The sequence below is a fragment of the Xenopus laevis genome, chromosome 9_10L, assembly GCF_017654675.1.
Source record: "Xenopus laevis strain J_2021 chromosome 9_10L, Xenopus_laevis_v10.1, whole genome shotgun sequence".
Classification (NCBI taxonomy): Eukaryota; Metazoa; Chordata; class Amphibia; order Anura; family Pipidae; genus Xenopus; species Xenopus laevis.
In genome coordinates this window covers 118,623,180-118,646,112 of record NC_054387.1, presented here as the reverse complement: position 1 = coordinate 118,646,112, position 22,933 = coordinate 118,623,180, and the positions used below count along the sequence as shown (strand labels likewise).

The following is a 22,933-nucleotide window of genomic DNA, read 5'->3' as shown; positions in this document are numbered from 1 at the left end:
CCCCTTCTGTCCCGAAAAGCAGAACAGCTGAGGTGCCGAACAGCTGAAGTCCCGAAAGGGGCGATAAGACCCGAAGTCCTGGAAGCGGCGCAAAGACCCAAGTCCCGGTTTCGGGCGAAAAGACCCGAAAATAGCCGAAACTGAAGTCCTGACGCGGCAAAAGGAGGCGAAGTTGAAGTCCTGAAGCCACGAGTTCAATTCTACTGAACACCAATTTTTATTTTTTTTTAATCCCCTGGCCACCAATGTATTATTTTCATACTCTATAGGCCCCTGCCACCAGTGTTTTTTTTTTTTTTAAAAATATTCTCTGGGGCACCAACTTTTTTTTACTTGCAAGGGGGGGCCCAATGTTATTTTAAAAAAAGAAGCTTTTTGGGGGGGGGGGGCTCTGGCGCCAATTTTTTTTTTAACTGGAACACAAATTTATTTACAAAAAAAACTTTTATGGGGGCCTTGGTGCCACAGTTTATTTTTTTTTAACTTATAGGGGGACTTTTTATAACTTGTGCGTGTGTGTGTTACCTTTTTTAGCGCTGATGTCTGCGGTGTTTTAACGCTGTGTGGAGTGGGCGGGATCTGGGGTGGGGCTTGGCGTGGGCGGGGCCCCGTGATTTCTAATGGCGGTCCTGACCCTCATACATGTATATGGGGGATGTACATGATCCACATACAGCCAAGTACAGTGATATTTTCTGCTTCTCTTCCAGATACAAGAGGAGTTGCAGGAGCTGAGTGCCAGCATGCCCTACCAGGTCCCTACGATCTCCAACAAGCCTCCTTCACAGAACCCTCAGACTCCCCCTGGGGCTTTTGAAACGGGCCAGAGGACCAGGCTCATTTCTGCCGTGGACGATTTCACCGAGTTTGCTTGATGCACTTCAGCGCCCTGGGACTTGGACTCGTGATTTGATTGGTACAGCCAGAGCCCTATAGCCACCCTCCAAGCCAGGACCACGATTGTGAGGCAACGACTACCATGAACCTGAAGGAAACTTCCTGCCATTAACTTATCTGTGAACCAAAATAACAATGGACTTTTAAGACACTTTAAAAAGCTAAATTATTTTCAATATTGAAGTAAAAACCTAATTTATTTGTGCTCTCGTATCTTTACTGCTCAGAACACAAAAATGATCTCTAGAGACCAACAACTGAGTTTTCAAATGTTGTTTCTTCTTAACATTAAACTGAACTCGAGAAGATTGAAGTGCTTTATTTTCCTTTAAATATCCTGATGACTGTAAGGAAGCCATAAGCGGCGATTAAAGGAGAACTAAACCCTAAAAATGAATAGGGCTAAAAATGCCATATTTTATATAGTGAACTTATTGCACGAGGCTAAAGTTTCAGCTTGTCAATAGCAGCAATGATCCAGGACTTCAAACTTGTCACAGGGGGTCACCATCTTGGAAAGTGTCTGTGACACTCGCATGCTCAGTGGGCTCTGAGCAGCTGTTGAGAAGCTAAGCTTAGGGCTCGTCACTAATTATCCAGCAGAAAATGAGCTTCCCTGGCTGTAATATAAGCTGATGTTACAGGTTTGCTGATTATTAAATTCTGATGCTAATTGCACTGGTTTCTGTGCTGCCATGTAGTAATTATCTGTATTAATTACTAATCAGCCTTATATTGTGACATTTCTATTCTATGTGTACTGTATATTGTGAGTGGGTCCCTAAGCTCAGTAAGTGGGGAGCGACTGAGTCTGTTTCATAATGGAGATAATGAAGCAGCCACTGTGGGTTAGAAAACAGATTTAAAGGAAAACTATAGCCCCCAAGAAATGTAGGTCTCTATAAAAAGATATTGCATAAAACAGCTCATATGTAAAACCCTGCTTCATGTAAATAAACCATTTTCATAATAATATACTTTACTAGTAGTAAGGGCCATTGGGTAATCATGAATAGAAAATTGCCATTTTAAAAAATAAGGGCCTCCCCCTGGGATCGTAGGATTCATGGTGCACACAAACAAACCATACATGTTAGGTCACATGAGCCAATTAACAGACAGAGTTGTGTCTTTTGCTTCCACACTTCTTCCTGTTACAGTTAGAGCTGCAGTATTTCTGGTCAGGTGATCTCTGAGGCAGCACACAGACCATCACAAAATGGTGGCTCAAGGCAAGAGATGTAAAAGGGCAAGATTTACTTAAACATATAGACCAGTTTGTTTATTAAAAAGTCAGCACATATAATTAACATGCGCAGCGTGACAATGTATAAACCACGATTTACAAGAAATCTAAGCAGAGTAGATCCAGTATACAAAGATTATATCCTTTCATAATTAACATGAAGTGCAATACCATTTGACTGTACGATGCTGCGTAGAATCACAATCCAACTAATCTGACCATTGGCTCCAAATTTTTTATTAGAACCTCTAGATTTATATATTAGATTTTCTTGTGCTGTTAAATGATTAACTTCAGAAAGCCATTGCGCATAGGTGGGAGGTAAATGATCCTTCCATTTTCTGGTTATCAACTTTTTCCCAATAAATAGACATTCACTAGCCAGCATGCATTGGTATTGAGTGTAGTGCTCCTTTAATCCGACATACAGCAAGCATGCTCGGGATGTTCGAGGAATTTCTCCCTCCAAAATTGAATCTAATTTATCTAAGATTTTGGTCCAGTACAAGGTTAAAGCAGAACAATCCCAAACCATGTGAAGCAATGTAGCCTTCTCAGAGTGACACCTGGGGCATTCGATGAGGTCTTTTTATGTAATTTATGTAATTTAGCAGGTGTATAATATTCCATATGCACAAAAAATATTTAACATCCTGTCCCATGCCTATGATTAAGGGATTGTATCCCGAAACACGTAGGGCTTTTTGATCCCTGTATGAGCCTGCAATAAAACTTGCTTCCTCCTCGAATGGAGTGCCGTCCATTCTTTTGGCACTGAATGAATTTTGGCGGTGGGGACGCTGCGGACAGAGCACCTTACGAGGAGGAATTGGAGCAGCCAGAGGGAGGGTAAGCTTGGAGCGGTCCTTTTGGTGCGGAAGAGACATGCATGGAGAGATCCGCCCGTTTGGCGATGCCGCCAAATGAGCAGATCTCTCCCCGATATGCCCACCTGGGCAATATTGGGCTGATCTGATTGTGGGCCCTAGGGCCCAACGATCGGATCCTAACGATGGGTAACGGGCGGTCGGATCGTGGGACCGCATCAACGAACAGATGCAGCTGCAATCCGATGGGATTTTTAGTCCAGTCCGATCGACATCTGGCCGACTTTCGGCCAGATATCGATCGGAGAAGCCCGTCGGAGGGCCCAATACACTGCCAATAAGCTGCCTACTTGGTCTCCAGCTTTTATCGGCCCGTGTATGGCCACCTTAAGAGAATCCCGAGACGGGGATTCCAGAAGCTCATCTCATTCATCATCATTGATGGGCCCCAACTCCACATTTTTCTCTGTTTTTCCAGCGGCTTGTTAAATAGTTTGTCATGCAAAGCGGCATACACATTTGTAATTAGGCCCTTGGAGGAGCCAACCATAATACTATCCAACACTGAGTGCTGTGATAATTGAATAGCCGCCCTATTGCACTGAGCTGACAGAGATCTTTGCACTTGTATATAGTGGAGCCATTGATTGTTGGGGAGAGAAAAATCTTGCCTAAAGGCCCCCATAGACGCGACGATTCTTCTTTGCGAAACGACCGATTTCAGCGCAGCCCGACCGATTCGTCAAATTATCGTGCGGTTAGTGGGATTCAAACGATCGAACATCTTACGATTTTTCGTCCGACATCTGCCAGGAAATTGATCGGCCAGGTTAAAAAATCTTTGTCGGTCCCAGTACAATCTATGGATGTTTGCAGGGCCAAGCAGGCAGCTCCCCTTTGTTTTCCTGGTAAATTGGTCGTTTTAGTTGATGGACAGTTCGAACGTTCGTACGATGGTTCTCAGAAGATCTTGGTCTCACGATGTGGATTGGATCTGTTGAAAATCTGTACATCTATGGCCAGCTTAAGACTTGCAAAGCTAACCCTGCCTCCAGACATCTCCAATCATACAAATGTTACAATTTTCCGACTTTTTTTCCCTAAACGTTCAATACCTGGAAACCAGTGATTGCACCAGAGTGGGGTTTGAGGAGGATGACCGCTAAATAGAAAAATCTGAGCTGCTTTAAGCCAAACTTGGCCGGCATGTTGAATAAAAATGTTGTGATCCGCCAATTTAGTCGTTTTTTTGACAAGTAGCCACTGCAATGGGGTAAGGGGAGTGCCAATTAATTGCTGCTGCAGTAAAAACAACGCTTGGTGGTGCGCATCTTTCACCCAGGAGGCTAAGTGACTCAATTGTGCCGCAAGGTAATACAAATATATACTTGGGAGGGCAACTCCACCAGTTTGATACGATTCTTTAATATGCCACTTGATTTGATATAAACTATCCTTTGTTCAAGTATTCGTTTTGGGGCTATAGTTTTCCTTTAAGGTTCCCACAGCTTCCTTAGAAGGGAGGACCTAGTCACCTGAGTAGGAAGGAGAGATAAGAGACAGTCTCTTCTTTTTCCATAAACAGTCTCCCCTTCTTCCAGAGAGAAGCCTTTGTGGCCTGGGAAGGAACACATTGCTTTAGTGAGGTTGAAGACCAGTGATCCCCAACCAATAGCTCGTGAGCAACATGTTGCTCTCCAACCCCTTGGATGTTGCTCCCAGTGGCCTCAAAGCAGGAGCTTATTTTGGAATTCCAGGCTTGGAGGCAAGTTTTGGTTTCATAAAAACCAGATGTACTGCCAAACAGAGTCTCCTGTAGGCTGCCAGTCCATATAGGGGCTACCAATAGCCAATCACAGCCCTTATTTGGCACCACAACATTTTTCATGGTAGTGTTGCTCCCCAAGTCCTTTTACTTCTGAATGCTGCTCACGGGTTCAAAGGTTGGGGATCCCTGTTGTAGACCAACAGACCTAAATATTTAGTATGGGCATGTTCGGGGTTGGGTTCAGAGGACCCTGCAAAGAGACAATGACATGACCTGAGATCTGAACGAGAGAGGAGAAACTGCAAGAACTGGGAAGTCTGATGGCAAACAAAATGGGGCCTACTAAGTAGAGATCCTGAGGAATGTTCAGGGGACCATTTTTATCCCTCAAAATGAGCACATAATCTGGGGTGGGGGTGCGCACAGTGAGTCTCTTTCCTGGGAACTTAGTTCAGGGAAGATTTTATTCAGTGTCCTTTTCGTGCAGATATTGGAGATGTACTCCAGTCATTGCCTTTGTGCCTACAGTTATCAATTACATATGATTTAGGGTAGGACTACACGGATGTTTTCGGCATGATCCAACATGCTGCAACAAATGGCATGCGACAGAAATAAGTTAGTAATGGAAATGTCGTATGAAGTCACAACGTTGATCCGACGCGACACGACTGTCGGAAGCAGATGCAATGTGCAGCGTATGCATCCAACAGTCATGTCCCGTCGGATCAACGCTGCGACTTCATCCAGCATTTCTATCTCTCACCTTATATCCGTCGCATGCGTTTTGTCGCAGTGCGTTGGATCATGCCAAAAAACGTCCGTGTAGTCCTGCCCTTACACCATAAAATGGAAAATGAAAGCGTCTTTAAAATCACCCTCATTACATAACCCAGGATAAATAATAACATGATGCCCGATTCGAATTTGGGCGAAAAACAATCATTACTTACATCTAGTACAGGTAAATCTAAAAACAACTGGACTTGCTGAGTAATCAATGAAGACGTTTCACTACTCATTCGAGCAGCATCTTCAGTTCAACTGACTTGTGTGGGAAGTTCTCGCATATAAACTCTTCCACTAAAGGCCCAGAGTGGGCCTTTGTCAAAACAGCAGCAACCAAGCCCAACAGGAACACCAATAGAAATAACCGCCCGGAGACACATAGTAGGTGAAACATAGTCATCCTGTATGTAGCTGGAGTGTCTGAGAAACTCAGGAGGAAACAAACACCACGTCCCTGTGTTTTTCAAACCTAGCAACACACTGAGACAAAATCTGGTACACCCAAAGGATCCAACCCCTAAAGAAAAACAAAGCAATGTGGTATACGGAGTCCAGTGTAGAGAGGAGTGTACAGATCTATACATTGGGGAGACAAAACAACTGCTCTCCAAGCGAATGGCTCAGCATAGGAGGGTGAACTCTACGGGGCAAAACTCAGCTTTCTACACATAAAAGACGAGGGACACTCCTTTGAAGATAGCAAGGTCCAAATATTGGATAAAGAAGACCGCTGGTTTGAATGAGGCGTGAAAGAGGCGATACATGTCAAGGTGGAGAAACCATCCCTGAACAGAGGCGGGGGCCTTCGACACCATCTGTCTGCTAAATACAATGCTGTTCTCAGATCTGTACTCCGGCAGTTTCAGAACACTTCACACATCCATTTATACAACTCTCACAAGTAACACCTGTATCTAGGAGTTACATGACACATTGGATAATCCTATCACAACTACACAGAATCATCACCTCTGTGAATTTCAGATGTCACCTCTCTGAAGAGTTACAATGTGCCATTGTTATTGGATTAGTGGAAGAGTTTATATGGTGAGAACTTCCCACACCAGTCAGTTGTACTGAAGAAGCTGCTCGGATGAGTAGTGAAACGTCTTCAATGATTACTCAGCAAGTCCAGTTGTTTTTAGATTTACCTATACTAGATATACCATGACCTGGATGAATGAAAATCTTCATAGTCAAATCATTACTTACGAAATCTGAATCGGCTGGCATCCACCAATGGCTGGGTGCAGCTAGAAGTTTTTGTGGTCATGTTCCTGCTGAAGAAGTGGAATGAGTTGACTCCACCTCCACTGGCTTTTATGCCTACCATATGACAGCCATCCACCATCTTAATCCTTCAGATACACTCTCCTATATAAAAGCAAGTCAGGTTCCATCACATCCCTATTGAGAGGTGGAAGCAGTTGTGGACTTTCTTTAGCTTCTATGATGGAGATTATATCAGAGTAGAAAGGCTTTATTAATAGATTATTGGAGACACATCCCAAACAGTTTGATGAACCATTTCTGGGTCATGACTCTCAGGTTAAGGGGCACATAAAGGCAAAAAAAATAAAATCCCATTTTTACTTTCTTTAATGAATAAGAAACCTATCTCCAATATACTTTAAAAAATGTGTACCGTTTTTATAAGAAACCTGACTATATGCAGTGAAATTCTCTCTTCATTTACTGCTGTGGATAGGAATTGTCAGACAGTCCCTAACTGCTCTGCAGGGAAACAATCATACTTATGAACAGCAGGGGGAGCCCCCGCCTCAATTCCCAGCCATGCAGAACTCAAGCAGCTTTGTTTGTTTCCCTATAGAGCAGTCGGCGACTATGTAGAGATAAACTGGGATTCTATTTGGAGGATTATTTTGCAGCAGCCACTGGTTCTGCAGAGTTGGATAAAGTTTGTATTAAACAATACAAAATCAAACATTAGAGTACATGACAACACAGGATCCAGTGCAGTCTGTATATTCTGATTATTAATCAGTCTTGCTGTATCGGCTTCTGGCAGATATTTTTGACTTGTGCTGTTAGGATAATTTTTGACGATCCCGAAGCAGCTCAGACTACACTGAGCATGTGCACAGTCTTGGTCTTGCAAAGATGTTTAACAAAGTTACAAGATGGTGACCCCCTGTGGCCAACTTAGAAAGCATAAATCATTTGTTTTATTAGGCTTGTGGTGCAATAAGTTCATGTTTATGTTTAGTGTTAATGTTAATACAGCATTTCTAGCCTTATTCAATTTTAGACTTTAGTTCCCCTTTAATAATTCTTGCTCTAGAAGGTTATGGTCAACCAGCCATGGACAGTAATACCTAAAATTGTCAACTGAGCCAATATCAACTTCATAGGGAAACAATTATAATTGTGTCTCCATTATACTTTATGAAACACCACTCAGACTCAAAGAGAACTTCTTGAGCAGTCAGTTTTATTTAACGACATTGTCTCCTAAAAAGTATTGCTCAAGCAATTACAGAGTACAACAGTGATTGGCTGTGCCTGTGGAGTGTGTATCCCTGTGCCAAACAGTAGTAGCTCCATGATCTTGTCTGAAACAGCAACACTGCCTCTGCTGGATGGAGTCCAACATTACAACCATACACTCGGACGCTAGGCAATAAATACAAAAATGTAATGTGGGAAATAAACAAACGAAAGCAAAACATTTAGACTCTTCTGCTGTGAATACAATGAATCCGGTAAAAGTAGAAGAGGGGGTTTAAGTGCAGGTTTTTAACATTGAGCAGCTGATGCAGCCAAAGTGGCTTTTGTCCTTTTGAATGAGGTGTAATTTGTTACCTGCTACCCCATAGGAAAGCCCTTGGCAATCTCCTATCTGGTACCCAATGGGTTAAGAGCTTTGATTTGTAAACTTGGATAAATAAAGTCACTTCTAATTAAATTATATTCTCTCTTTGGATCAAATCCTATTTCATAATAAAATCCAGCTATGATTCCTAATCAAAACTGAGTGAAATAATATATAGAGATTTCCAAATCAACAATTTAAAGGGGTCCGGTAAAGAGTGCCTGGTCTGTAGGTGGCTGCTGGGAGTTGGAAACACTCCATTAATGCCTCGCTCACCCAATCTCACTCTACTAATATTAACTTATATTACCTTCTCAGAGATTATTATCCCACTGTTACTATAGGCACCATCTCTCCCTACTATACATGCTATCCCACAGTCACACTCCCTTCCCAGAGACTATTATCCACTGTTAGTATAGGCACCATCTCTCCCTACTATACCTGCTATCCCACAGTCACACTCCCTTCCCAGAGACTATTATCCACTGTTACTATAGACACCATCTCTCCCTACTATACCTGTTATCCCACAGTCACACTCCCTTCCCAGAGACTATTATCCATTGTTACTATAGGCACCATCTCTCCCTACTATACCTGTTATCCCACAGTCACACTCCCTTCCCAGAGACTATTATCCACTGTTACTATAGGCACCATCTCTCCCTACTATACCTGCTATCCCACAGTCACACTCCCTTCCCAGAGACTATTATCCACTGTTACTATAGGCACCATCTCTCCCTACTATACCTGCTATCCCACAGTCACACTCCCTTCCCAGAGACTATTATCCACTGTTACTATAGACACCATCTCTCCCTACTATACCTGCTATCCCACAGTCACACTCCCTTCCCAGAGACTATTATCCACTGTTACTATAGACACCATCTCTCCCTACTATACCTGCTATCCCACAGTCACAGTCCCTTCCCAGAGACTATTATCCCACTGTTACTATAGGCACCATCTCTCTCTACTATACCTGCTATCCCACAAGCACTTTTCGGAGCACTGCCTGCCTCGCCAATCAGAGAATACATAATGTATTATTAGTGTTCCCCACAACCCTGCAGCCAACAGTTCCTTCTTGACAGCACAATTTCTCCACTACTTTAAGGACACCTACAGAGCAGCACCGTCCCCTTCCTACAATATAATTCAAGGCCTGCTTAGCAAAGACCTTGCTTGAACTACTTTAATCTATTGATATCGCATGATACCTGGAATAACCCCAGCAGAACCTTCTGCCTCTCTCCTTCATGATCCAAAGCCTGAGCAATAAGCGCTTACATGAACAAATACCCAGAGTTACGGTTTTCATTTAGAAAGGTGGATAATTGAAAGAAAAAACAAAAAAACTCACAAAAACAACATCTATATTCCCAGTATACAAAATATATAAAATATAAATTAGAAAGCAGCTCCGATATGTTTATTTTTGCATTATATGCTTTCCCCTCCAGGCTCCTAGCTTTGGCCTCAGGTTACCAGATCATCTGAATAAAAAAAAACCAGGGACCCTGATAATAAACGCACTAACACTGAGCTAAAATCTGTGCGGCCCTTCCAACTGGAACAGCAAAAAGTGCCCCTGATTTATCACGTGATCTGCTAACCTCACTTTGGCCTACAGTATGTCTAATCAATGGTGCTTTAGGCGGTATAACTGTGGGCTGCATTGACTAAAACGAGGGCTCCAGCAGTTGTAGAACTACAATTCCAAATAGGCTCCGACTCATTGGAACGACCCCCACCATGAAAGCAAATAACACTTGATAAAGGGCATACCGCCCGAAACATGTTGTGGTAATAAACACATTCAAGCAGCAAGTACTGCGTCTGGCTGAATCTCTCAGTACCTTTATATGTCTGACTAAGTTTTCTACACCAGGTGGAGGTGTAAACTGAGATTGAAAGAGCCTATTATTTAACCCTCCAAGCGCAGTCAATCCAATTGTGTGGTGAAAGCTGAATTTCCACAAGTCACTTTTTTTTTTTATTATTTCACTTCATATGTCCCTGTCTACTCGCCTGCTGACACTAAAGGTGGCCATACACGGGCCGATAAAAGCTGCCGACAGACTGTGTCGGCAGCTTATTGGCCCGTGTATGGGGGCCCCCGACGGGCTTCCCCGATCGAGATCTGGCCGAAAGTCGGCCAGATCTCGATCGGATGGGACAGAAAATCCCGTCGGATCGCGGCCGCATCTGTTCGTTGATGCGGTCCCGCGATTCGACCGCCCGTTTGCCGAATGCTAGGATCCGATCGTTGGGCCCTAGGGCCCACAATCGGATCTGCCCGATATTGCCCACCTCAAGGTGGGCAAATCGGAGGGAGATCCGCTCGTTTGGCGACATCGCCAAACGAGCGGATCTATCCATGTATGGCCACCTTAAGATAGTTGACAGTAAAATGGTGGCCGTGTAGTCTTTCTGACTGGAAATTCAGCTTGTACCTGATTGGATGTTTGCCGGTCACATGCTTCTTCCCTCCCACATACAAACTGACTGACCTATTCCTCACAGACTGGCAGAGAGGAGAGTTGCCTACAAATGGACACAGTCTTTTCCACAGTCAAATATAAATTTTTCAGTCAGGGATGATCTGGAATATGTGCTATAACATGGGGCAGAGCCTGGCCTCTTAATTTTACCTCACATTGGGAGGGTGGGGCCTTCAACTAGAGAGCAGCCTACTCATCCTTCTTTAACACTTTCAAATTGGAATATTCTTCTGTCACCCAAACATACATTCCACAATTAGGGTTGCCACCTTTTCTGGAAAAAAATACCGGCCTTCCTATATATTTATCTTTTTTCCCTATTAATAACATTGGGATCAACCATCATTTTTACCGGCCGGACCTGTAAAATACCGGCCAGGTGACAACACTAGCCACAATGATACTGGGACTCTCATAACAGTATCTGAGCAGCTTATCTGATTCAAATTCCCTGTCGCGCCTTTGCAGCCCTTGAGAGGCATACTCACAGTGAAACATGGGAGTTGTAGTTCGACAACAGCTGGAGAACCTGTGCAGCCTTTGGCGGAAAAAAAAAAGCAGATCCTTCTATTTAGATATAAAATAAATATGTACAACGGCACGTGAGCACAAAATACCTCATTTAAATAACTTTAGTGTGCTTCTAGGGCTCACGGATTATAATGCTATCAAAATATAGCAAAACCTGCAAAAATATACAAATTATGTAACCTGTAAATACGACTCACAGGTCTCCTAATAGTGACATGTTAGTGGGGCTGTGGAAAGGAGTCTCTTTCTCTCTCTCTCACCCCCATCAAGAGGAGCATAATGTATGTGGAGTCATGAGAACAGCTCTTTGGTAAAGGGAAGCAAATTTGGCATTGCTGTCGTATTACACTACACTGCCACTATATACCCTGTTGTATTGTATAGAAAGAGATTAAAGGAACAGTAGCACCAAAAAATGAAAGTGTTTCAAAGTAATGAAAATATCATGTAGTGTTGCCCTGCACTGGTAAAACTGATGTGTTTGCTTCAGAAACACTACTATAGTTCATATAAACAAGCTGCTGTGTAGCAATGGCGGACACTGAAAAAAGGCTATATGGCACAGGTTAAATAATGGATAACAGATAACACCAGCTTATTTATATAAACAACAGTAGTGTTTCTGAAGCAGTTTTACCAGAGCAGGGCAACACTACTCTATATTTGTATTAGTACTTTAAAACACTTTAATTTTTTGATGTTACTGTTCCTTTAAGGTACAAGGGAACAGAACAGTTTTTGTGCCGGGCGGGAGGGTTGTCTTATCAAGAGGCCATTTTTGATTTTTAGACCCATTACATCAGTTTTAGCCAACTGTAAGGGGGACTCTGTAATGCCCATGTCAAATGGCCCTTCTAGATCACTCACTTCATGGCTTCAAGTGAAAGGGGCAAAACCAGGAAATGTAAACCCTCGAAACTATATTCATGGCAAATTGCGATTGCTCAGAGCGCATGGAAGGCACTTGTGGGGGCAGTGAACACCTCTATATACCTTTACTCAACATGAGTGCAATAGATAGGACAGGATAGAAGTTTAGTATATCTTTTCTTTGAATTCGAAAAAAAAATCCATCTTTACCTCAACTGTTACCACATGACCTCCCCCCTCTCCCAGTGGAAACAGCGTTATTGTTCAAATGAAGATAATGAGCATTACATAAACAAACTCCTCCCTTCCCCATGCTGCAGCCGTTGTGATAAGGAGCAGCTCATTATTCACTGGGATTATCTGTGGACTAATATTTTGCTTTACTGACTACTCCTCTGCAAACAGTGACTCATCAGAACCAGGAAAGGAGGCACCAAGTTCAAAACTGAAAGTGGTTTCAGTTTCTTGTGTAGTGCAAGAAAAAAAAAAAATTACATTCAGAATAGTAAAAAGCATATCCAGTTCAAGTCCTATTCATTGAGCTCGTGTTGACTGATACTGTTGATAATTTCCCCTTTTAGCATGGAAGGGTGAGAGAGAGAAAGGACCAAGCACAAAATAAACCCACAGCCCACTAAATCCTTTGTATTTCAGTTCATGATTTCCCCCACCTAATGCTTCTCTTGTGGTTTGTTAAATATTTTTGTTCTAGTAACATGTGTTAAAGCATTTGGTAAAGTGCTAGGCGCTCCATGCAAACTGCTGAATATATCTATATATAATTATGTATGTGTATAGAGCGAGGGAACCTGCTGCCATTCCCCTGTTCTGGAACTACAACAACTCCCAGCATCTTTGCTGGGAGTTGTAACAGATCAGCTGGTCGAGGGAAGCAGGTTCGATAACTGCTATGCAGCGATAACACTACATTCCAACAGAAACAACATTAAAACATTTGAAAAGAAAATATATCTTTAAAGCAATGTGCCAGCTGTATGACCTATTTAGGGCAGCCTGCACAGGTGTTTTCAGTTCTTGTCTTCAACCCTTTTTAGAATATACGAATATTATTAACGACGCAATAGTAAATGCTGTATCTGAAACCCCTTTAACATTCCTGTATTAGAAAGTAATGCCACTTAAAGGGCTGACTTTTAATAAAAAAAAAAAATCAAGTGGGAACTTTGTTCCTTTCTCCACCTTTGTGGCAAATGTCTGTTCCTCTGGCAAGGTTTGGTTGGTGTCCATCCCTTCAATGCACAGCTGATGGTCTTTCCTTTCAGGGTGGACAAAAAAAATGTCATCAATGTATCAGTCCTGCCTAAATGTTAAATGGTAACTTGCTTGCCGTTTCTTGATATTGGGGCTGATATATTCTAGCAAGAGGTTGAAGATGTGTCACGTAAACACAAATGTAGCATTTAAGGCAAAGCGTAGTGCGATTTACTGTAATACAGTCAGACCACACATCTGACATACCATACCATATAAATTCTTCTCGTACATTTCGTCCTTGTTCCCTAAGTGCATAATGAGGTCAATGGTCTTTTACATTGTGAGACCATGTTTTTGTTTTTAAAGGAGAAGGGGGAATGTGTTCCTTTATTCAGGGTTCGCCGATGTCCTAAAAGAATAAAAACAGAAACCTGCAGCACCCTGATATATTTACATAGAGACCAAAAAGGAAGAAGCCAGTGGGCCTGTTGTAATACTACAGGAGTGGCTAACAAGCCAGTGGTCCCTCAAAGCACCAAGGAGTTGCAAAAGGCAACACTTCCCCTCCATTCCTCGAGTACTGCTATGAACATTTGATGTAGCATTTCCTAAATGAGCATTTCCAGACGCCAGCCCATAAGCACCATTAACAGGACATGCTTTGAGACAGCCAGCTGCCTGCAAGCCTAAGTTATACAGGAACCACCAGGGCTCATGGAGGTAACTCTGAGAAGCCACCAGGGCCTCTATTAGGGACGTTATAAAAACATAGCCACCAGGGCTTTTAATGGGATGCATTTAAATCTTTAGAGCCACCTGGGCTAACCAAGGTATGGGTTCAAGACCATAAAGAGCCACCAGGGCTCATGTAACGACATTTGGAATTAGTCCTGTTGGTTGCCTTAAGCTTAGACGCAGGAAAACACAGATAAAATTGATTGACGCTGAGAGGAAGTGGCCTAAAGTTTACTCTCTGTGTTGACACAAAAGAGCTATTCAACAGTGGATCTCGTAGCTTCCCGGGCAAAAAGCCCAAAACTTCCATCTGGAACTGCACCCAAAATTATTTCTTTGGGGCTGGGTAAGTGCATAGAACTCTGTTGTCTCTTAAGACAAGCTTTCAGAGGTATCACTAACATGGATGCATGGATGCCCGCTAACTTACACTCGGGTGAACTCTATTATGTGCCCGTATTGACTTTCTCTTTTTATTCTGGGCAAAGTTTATTTGCATAGGTACCACAGCCGGCTCTTCTTTTCTTGCTTTGTCCACAGCATTCACCCTGCATGCTCCTGAGTTCCCCACCAATGTCTGAGGAGCTGTGGATGGTCTGGGAACCTGCATGGAATCTTTTGGAACCTCACTGCGTGTATTGTGTTTGGAATGATGTGTTTGGGCAGCTGCTATGTTTTGGGATGTTCCGCTGGAAAGCTGAATATTCGATAAACTTCTCTTGGCTTTAGGTCTTCCACATTTCCTTATCTTCGTTAGATTCTTGGATGCCCTTTTTTGTACATCTTCAAGGGAGCACTCTATGCGATATACGTCCTCTGTGGCCTGGTTGACCTGATCAAACTGTGACAGCAGAGTATCCAGCACTGGCACTAGCCTCTGCACATTGGCATCTACCTCTGCTCTCTCCCGGGAGCTGATGGCACTTAAGTTGTCCAGTTGGCTGGAGATGGTCGAAAAAGAAGATGACGAGGAGGTGTCAGAGGCAGCGCTTGGAGTAAGGCCTCGGAATGATTTCGAGTCACTGGATGAACGTGAAGGGAGCGGTTCCATTCCTTCAAAACGCACCTTGTGTCTGAACTGAAACAGGAAATAAGTTGTGATGTAATGTAGATACTGGAAGACACACTTGAGACTGTACAATAAAAATTCAAGGCTATATTAGGCTTTCTTCATGGCTATGGGTGTTTCTCTATATCACTGTGGTATAGTGTAGTTTAGGGATGAGCCGACATTGTGTAGCATTCTACGTTCCACTCCAACTTACAACTACATGAACGTATTATATAATAAAGATGATAAAGCCATCATACCTCCTTAACCTTGCTGACTCCCATCCATATGCGTAGCCTCCTGAGAAAAAGCTCCACCATCTCGTAGTCTTGAGGTTCGAAAGCCGGGCGGAACATTTCCAGTCTCACCTGGCGGTAACTATTTATCAGCACTGCCGCAAAAAGGCGCAGCAGTATCCACACTTCCAGCACCAGATAGCTTGCAAAGTAGAGGTGAGAGATGGCAGAAGGATATGGGAAAGGTGCCTTCAAACTGACACTGCCTCGTGCCACAGCAAATAGAGTCAGGATGCTGGAGCCAAAGCTGTGGAAATTCTCCCAGGATGAAGAAAAGAGCTGAACGGGAAAAAAACAGGACAATGAAGAGAACAATTAGTAGGAGGTAAGAACTGTGGATTTCTGCAAATGTCTATTTTTGTAACTCGTCCATGTGTATTAATTTACCCACGGAGAAGCTTTTTAGTTCGAAATTAGCCATTAAAGCCAGGGGCCACTATTATGCTTTATTTATAGAATCCATGTATGTTATGTATGAGAATGCTCTCCTTATGGACACACAGGCAGGCCACCTCAAAGCCTGTATATAATCCCCCCAAAAATAAATACTAACAAGACACAAACTCTGGGACAGAGAAGTGGTGGCAAATGGTGCCATGTGGAGCCATTCCTAGACATTATTCTGGTACACAAACAACAATCTTGCTGCCCAGTCTACTCCGCTATGAGCACAGTGAAAGTTATTAAGTAAACCAGAGCAAAATATGGAAATCTTACAAACTGACACATAAACCCAAGACTCAACAGACTTTTATGATTGTCCTCTTACCAAAAATCCAAGCTGAGCATACACCAACACCAGTCCAAGGACTGCGCCAGATGCAGCACATAGCTCCCTCACTGCTAGGCTGAGTGTTTTCCCAAACACAGACCACTCTCTGATAAATCGCATCTGCTGGGCAGCCTGGATGGATAGTAAGTGGGAGATGTCACAATATGCCTTGTCACTATCATCAGGGTGTCAAACGTATTAATGGCGCTTTAAGATATAATATCTTACCTTCACAGTGAGCAAAACGAGGAGGGAGGCAGACAGGCTGTGGAAGGTGTTTCCCAGGAAGCCCACTTGATACAAGCTGACAAAGGACTCTTTGTCCTTCAGGTACCGGTCCCACTGTCTGTCAGCCAGACTGGCCTTGCTGAGATATACCACCACCGTACAGACTGCCAGTACAGTCAGCAGCCACTGCACGTAGTTCCAGAAGTGGGTGAAATACTGCAGTCCTTCCTTCCTGATAATAAGGCACTCAGAAAGGACAAAGTACACCACAAACATCATCAGGAAAACCTAGGAGGAAGGAAAGGCAAGGTTTGGGGTGCTATACCCACTGGCAGAAATTCCATCTCTGTTATCGCAAAGTACCTGCAGCAAATGAGTCAGTGAGTGACTTTGCCCCATACTAAAATCACAGTTCTCCCTGTTTGTTAACAATTGCAGCATGAGGTTTTAAAGTCTCAAATAACAGAAGGGGATATACATTGTACATACCATCATCACCAGAAGGAGGTGGGTGCCACTGGTCAGACGTAGCAAGGGAAAAGCCCTGATGTCAGTGGAAGGAAGAACACTGTCTGCCAGCGGGAATTCCAGGAGCAGAGTAACCGAGGCGTATAGTTCTACCCCGGGGCTGTACAGGGAGAACTCCACAAACAGGGCCCTTGTGCTGCAAGGGAAAAGATGGTAAGAGCTGAAGAAATATAATTACTATTGAAAGCAGCATCTGTCTGTCCCTTGTTAATTCCTTCACTGCTTGTCCTTACTACATGCACCATTAAAGGGAATGTAAAGGCAAAAATATAAAATCCCATTTTTACTTTCTTTAATGAAAAAGAAACCTATGTCCAAAATACTTTAATTAAAAAATGTCTACCGTTTTTATAAGAAACCTGACTGTATGCAGTGAAATTCCACCTTCATTTACTTGCTGCTGCAGATAAGAAACTTCAGACGGTCCCTAACTGCTCTGCAGGGAAACAATCATACTTCCGAGAACTCGAGTAGCTTTGTTTGTTTCCCTGTAGAGCACCCGGTGCCCGTGTAGAGATTTGTATCCACAGCAGTCAGAGCAAGTAAATGAAGGGGGAATTTCACTGCATACAATCAGGTTTCTTATAATAATGGTACAAATTTATTATTTGGGATAGGCTTATTTTTCAGTTAATAAAGTAAAAATGGGATTTTATTTTTGCCTTTACATCCTCTGGTTTCCAACTCCAGCTGCAGGGACAAAGATCATGGAGACAGATTTAAACAAATAAACTGGCTGCAGGGACAAAGATCATGGAGACAGAATTAAACAAATAAACTGGTATTCTATTTGGAGGATTATTTTGCTGCAGCGACTGGTTCTGTAGAGTAGGAAAAAGTTTATATTAAACAATACAAAAATTATGAAATCCACATTAGATTATATATAACACATGACCCAGTGCAGTCTGTATATTCTGATTATTAATCAGTCTTGCTGTATCGACACTGAGCATGTGCACAGTCTTGGTCTTGCAAAGATGTATAACAAAGTTACAAGATGGTGACCCCCTGTAGTGACCCTAACCCGCCCTGCACCCGCTTCCGGGAGTCCTTTTATAGATCCGCGCCGCCGATGACGTCACTATGATGTCACAAAAGGGGCGGGGTGAGCAGACGCGAGAGTATAAAACAGGAACCCAGAAGTCGGATGCTGGCATTTGAAGGTGGCGGGCGGGGAGAGCAGGAGAAGAGCACAACCCGCACCCGCAGGGAGCACTGCGAAGTCGACCCGTGGGTATCGGGTCAGCCCGCACATCACTAACCCCCTGTGGCCAACTTTGAAAGCATAAATCATTTGTTAATTAGGCTTCTGGTGCAGTAAGTGCATGTTTATGTTTAGTGTACAAAATATAGCATTTCTAGCATTATTATATTCTAGACTTTCTAGTTTCCCTTTAAAACAATGTAGAACAGGGGTGTCCAAAATTTAGCAATTTTTTAACTTACTGTGCATAATGCCTGTGCATAATGCCTGTAATATCCTTGGGTTGTTTCCAGTGGCTGGAAATAACCGAGGGCCTGTACTTCTAACCTAAGAATAAATTAGAAGGCAGTTTTGTCAGTGTTACTTTTACCAAGTATAAACATGTGCTAGCTTACAGGTTGTCAATCCAATAGCTCTGCTGTAGTTTCTCCAACAGTTCCTCGTTATGCTTCTGGCTGCCCTGCAGAAGCTGCACATACCCAGAGGTGTCATAGAAGGAGAGGAATCCCCAGTACCAGGCTCTGCAAGACCAAAAGAGAAGGGAAAGTTAGACAGGAACATAATCGTTTAGCACAGAAACAAATTACAGCTGTCATGTGGATCAAGTTCTACAAAACAGGTTCCTGGCTCCAGAGGTCCCAATATGACCACAACATCATCGGGTTAGGGCTTGGAATTTCATTGGCTTTACAGTTAAAGGAAGATAAACACTCTTTGGTAAACTGGCAGTATACAGTATATGCAGTTGCTGAGGAGGTTGGGGGTTAGTCGGTCACTAAATAAGATATTGCTTACCCTGTATTATCAGGTGGGGAATAGGACCAGTTCAGTGATGGGAGGACAGCACTTTTGAAAATGGCATCATCAAAAAGCTCTGGGCAGGATCGTCCAGCAGATAACAGTTGGAGGCTGCATGATGCTGGCAAGGCTGGAAGAAGACAGAAACATCAGTAGTTACAGGCTGGGGAGTTCATAAGTGGTGAAAGTCAGTGTGAAAGTTACCTACCTTCCTTCAGTCGGACCTGGCGCAGGCGAGCTACTCCCAGCAAGCTGCTGTAACCCTGCTGCAGGGGCTGCTTATGGTGCAGATATGGTAACAGTATCTCAGATGCCCACGTCCAGAATTCATCAGACCTTCGGAAATAGAATATAGTCAACCTAAAAAGACAGACTCACTGCGAAACCTACTGCTCTATATATATTGATATATATTGTGTGTGTGTTTCATATATATATTATATGAAACTGGCAGTTGTAGGAATATACTGTATATCTTTAGCTGCCTTATACCTTTAGATGTTATACCTTTTGATGTGCAGGAATTTGTGAGTGCCCAGTTCCTGTCTGATGGAGCGCTGAAGGAGGTAAGCGTTGTTGTTTTTCGGAGCTTCCCCGTAGTTTGTGATGAGGATGACCAGGAAGAAGAGCATGAACACCACAAGGTTCTAAAATAACCCAAAAAGAGAGAACATTTGGCTTGTAAGCATTTACACAGCATACATAGTGCAGTCAGCTGAGTTATCACTGATCCAATGCTGCCTTCAAGGAGAAGGAAATACATCCTGCACTTGGGGCTGCCAAATGTTAGGTACCCCCAAGTGATTGTATTTACTTACATGAAACCCTGGGCCGGTGCTCCTATCAGCAGAAATCTGCACCGGCCCGGGGTTATACCAGTGACCACCTCGAAGCTTCTTCTTGCTTCAAATTTCTCGGGGGAAAGATGCATGTGCGGTTGAACGAAATAGCCGACTTTTTAGTTAAAGTTTGGCTTTTCGTTCTACTGCGCATGCGCAGCAGTGCAAAGAAAGTGGAAGACAGAAGATGAGCTCTCCGTGGTGGTCACTGGTATAACCCTGGGCCGGTGCAGTTTTCTGCTGATAGGAACACCGGCCCGGGGGTTTCAGGTAAGTCAATACAATCACTTGTGGGTGCCTAACATTTGGCACCCCCAAGTGCAGGATGACTTTCCTTCTTTAAAAACCAGCCTCATCTTCAAACCAGTCCTTTAACCACAGTTAAACTATTTGTGAAGCAGGGAAATTAAACAAGGAGCATTTTAGAAATATATACCGCTGCCCTGTTTCAAATATGGATGCACCGAATCCACTAATTTATGATTTACCTGAATCCTTTGAGTAAGTTTTGGCCGAACATCAAACCAAACTCTAATTTGCATATGTAAATTTGGCAAACCAAAAGCTGTTGGATTCGGATTCAGTAAATGAATAGTTTTTGGATTCGGATTCAGTTCAGCCAGGCACTGCCGAAAAAGGAATCTCAAACCGAATCCTGGATTCGGTGCAACCCTATTTCCACCATGGTGTGCTGCTAGCTACCAGCCATAGATAATTCTCATTCTTTACCTTCAGCATCCTGTGCAGCAATTTCACCTTCTGTGCCTCCTCTCTGGCCTGGAACAAGGCAAACCCTTGGGGAGGTCTCACTTTAGTGATCCGCTCAGACACTTGCTCCACTATAGGGCATTCCACCAGAGTGTCTTCTTCTTCTGGGTGCAGACGTTTCACCACCAAAGCAAAGTACAGCGCTTCAAAAAGAACCTGCCAGGCAAGCAACAGAATATACAGCTTTCTCACCTTTGTATGTATTACCAAGGGGAGCAGTTTAAGAATGGATCATCATACTCCATTGTATAACTTGACTTATTTATCTATCTAGATAACAGGAGACTGGACTTAAAGGAATTGTTTTGTTACCTTTGGGGCAGAGGACAGACCTAGAATTTTGGAACCACTATCCTACATTATAAATAAGCAAAAAGTGGGACTGTCTGCCTAAAAGGCCCAAATCAGTGTAATATGGTTCCAACCAGAAGCCCAGTTATAGCGAGAGTTACTGTAGGATGGAGATCTTGTAGTTAATGGAGTTCTAAAGCTTCTTAACCAACTTTCAAGGGCTTAAACCCAAAAAACCTGTGATTTTGACACAAGCAGACTTTTACTTCAAGGAGGCATTCACCTGCCAACCACTCACCTTTAGGGGCTCCAGTATGAAGAAAGAGCAGAGGAAACTGAAGATCCCAGAGATAAGCCACATGAGGCCCACGCTGGAGGTGAAGCCAACTCCGATCCAGGAACTGACCACAAAGCAGGAAAGCAGAAGGAAGCAGCTTAGAGCCAGAGCAACGCGAGCACACCACGAGGGCAGCATCTCTCTGCGTCGCTGAAAAGCGTCTGTGATCACTGTGCAGATGAAGCAAACAGGTTAAATGCAGATCTTAGACAACAACAACATTTCTCGTTTGTGGTTTACAACTATAACCATCAGGAGTACATGTTCTGTTTTACTGGGGGTCCAGTACCATCCCACTCATGAGAAAATGTGTTTTCCACTGTTGAAACCTTGAAGGAGAAATTAGGTTTCCTCCAGCCAGAATTCCCATAATGGTTTGCCTGGGTCTTCACAGGTTTGGGAATCAACTGGCTTTTTTTTTAACATTTACAGTAGTCAGAAACCGCAGTGCAAGGCCCAAAAAGATATAGCTTTCATCAGTTCTCCCTGTAGAAGGTCAATGACCAGATATAGATGGAAAAGTACTAATAAGTAATTTTTTTTTTGGTGCCGAAACTGAATCCTGTACCTGTTCTAGTCGACTTGGGTGATCTTGTCATCTCTTTGGCATGGCCGGCCACTGCCTGACCCTTCTCATTCAGTTTCTCCAATATTATGGTCTCTGTCTTATCTCCAAATGGGTTGGATCTATGAAGACAATCAGTAACAATAACAGTTCTTAAAATCCAAGGGTAAATCATATACCATGAGAGAAGCCTCGTAGTCTAGTTGGGCTTGTGAACCAAGCAGGACACAGAATATTGTCTATGCCATTGGAGGTGGGGGTGGTCCCCTTTCCTGGAAGGCTTTGTTAAGATGGGTATTGGTGTTAGGCAAGTATAGTATTGATTGCAGTAAATGTCTTATTACATAACCAGCCATTCAATTTGATTTACTTCATTAACAGGATTCTACTTACAGGTCAGACAATAGATCGGTATCTGTTCTGGAGATCCGCCTGAGATCCTGTGGGAGCGACATGCTACTGGCTCCATCTGCAGATATAAATCAGACAATAAATATATATATATCATGCAAAATCAATGACAAAGACCTCAATAGCTTTTCCCTTACCTGAAGCCAGAAACTGGCGGGCCAGGGAATGAGGAAGGCCAAGCACGACACTATCATCTTCACTGGGGTGGGAGCTGGCATCGAGTCCAAGGTGACGGATGGTTCTTCGTCTCTCTAGCTTCTGAATAGTATTTCCCATAATAGAGGGATCACTAAGCAGGTCTGGCCAGCTGAGCATGCCTTCATTGCTAGTCCACTGGATGAAGCTGCCGGATGAGACCCAAAGATGAGGATCTATAATGATCTTATAGAACCTGCCCAACAGTAGGCAGTCTGTTGTCTCTAATCTATCTTGTGTATATAAAGGTTCATACACCTTGTCAGGTCACTTACCTCTTTGTATCATCTATAGGTATATCTGTTTTGGTTTGGTCTGAAAAAGCCTAAAGAATAAAAACGAGATGTTACTGGTAGTGCCAAAGCCAACATATCTATGGCATCATTGTTGTCTTTGATTGGTTAGGCACAATGTCCAATCAGA

At 43.2% G+C, this 22,933-nt stretch overlaps 2 protein-coding genes across 7 annotated transcripts in view; one reads left to right on the top strand and one right to left on the bottom strand.

Annotated features, from left to right (window-relative positions):
• tsc2.L (TSC complex subunit 2 L homeolog) overlaps positions 1–1,205 on the top strand; it is a 70,366-nt gene extending 69,161 nt beyond the window's left edge. For all 6 annotated transcript variants that reach the window (XM_041577516.1, XM_041577515.1, XM_018236582.2 and 3 more), the window contains one exon: positions 711–1,205. In XM_041577516.1, coding sequence (XP_041433450.1) covers positions 711–875 — 165 coding nt within the window. In that variant the 3' untranslated portion in view covers positions 876–1,205. The remainder of the gene's footprint in view (positions 1–710) is intronic.
• An 11,539-nt stretch (positions 1,206–12,744) lies between these two features.
• pkd1.L (polycystin 1, transient receptor potential channel interacting L homeolog) overlaps positions 12,745–22,933 on the bottom strand; it is a 100,388-nt gene continuing 90,199 nt past the window's right edge. The window contains exons 32-46 of the mRNA XM_018236581.2: positions 22,786–22,835; positions 22,453–22,658; positions 22,298–22,373; positions 21,908–22,026; positions 21,301–21,509; positions 20,673–20,867; positions 19,612–19,751; positions 19,313–19,440; positions 19,102–19,234; positions 18,702–18,827; positions 17,061–17,235; positions 16,572–16,859; positions 16,341–16,475; positions 15,536–15,850; positions 12,745–15,302 (exon numbers count right to left, since the gene is read on the bottom strand). Coding sequence (XP_018092070.1) covers positions 14,646–15,302; positions 15,536–15,850; positions 16,341–16,475; positions 16,572–16,859; positions 17,061–17,235; positions 18,702–18,827; positions 19,102–19,234; positions 19,313–19,440; positions 19,612–19,751; positions 20,673–20,867; positions 21,301–21,509; positions 21,908–22,026; positions 22,298–22,373; positions 22,453–22,658; positions 22,786–22,835 — 2,952 coding nt within the window. The 3' untranslated portion in view covers positions 12,745–14,645. The remainder of the gene's footprint in view (positions 15,303–15,535; positions 15,851–16,340; positions 16,476–16,571; positions 16,860–17,060; positions 17,236–18,701; positions 18,828–19,101; positions 19,235–19,312; positions 19,441–19,611; positions 19,752–20,672; positions 20,868–21,300; positions 21,510–21,907; positions 22,027–22,297; positions 22,374–22,452; positions 22,659–22,785; positions 22,836–22,933) is intronic.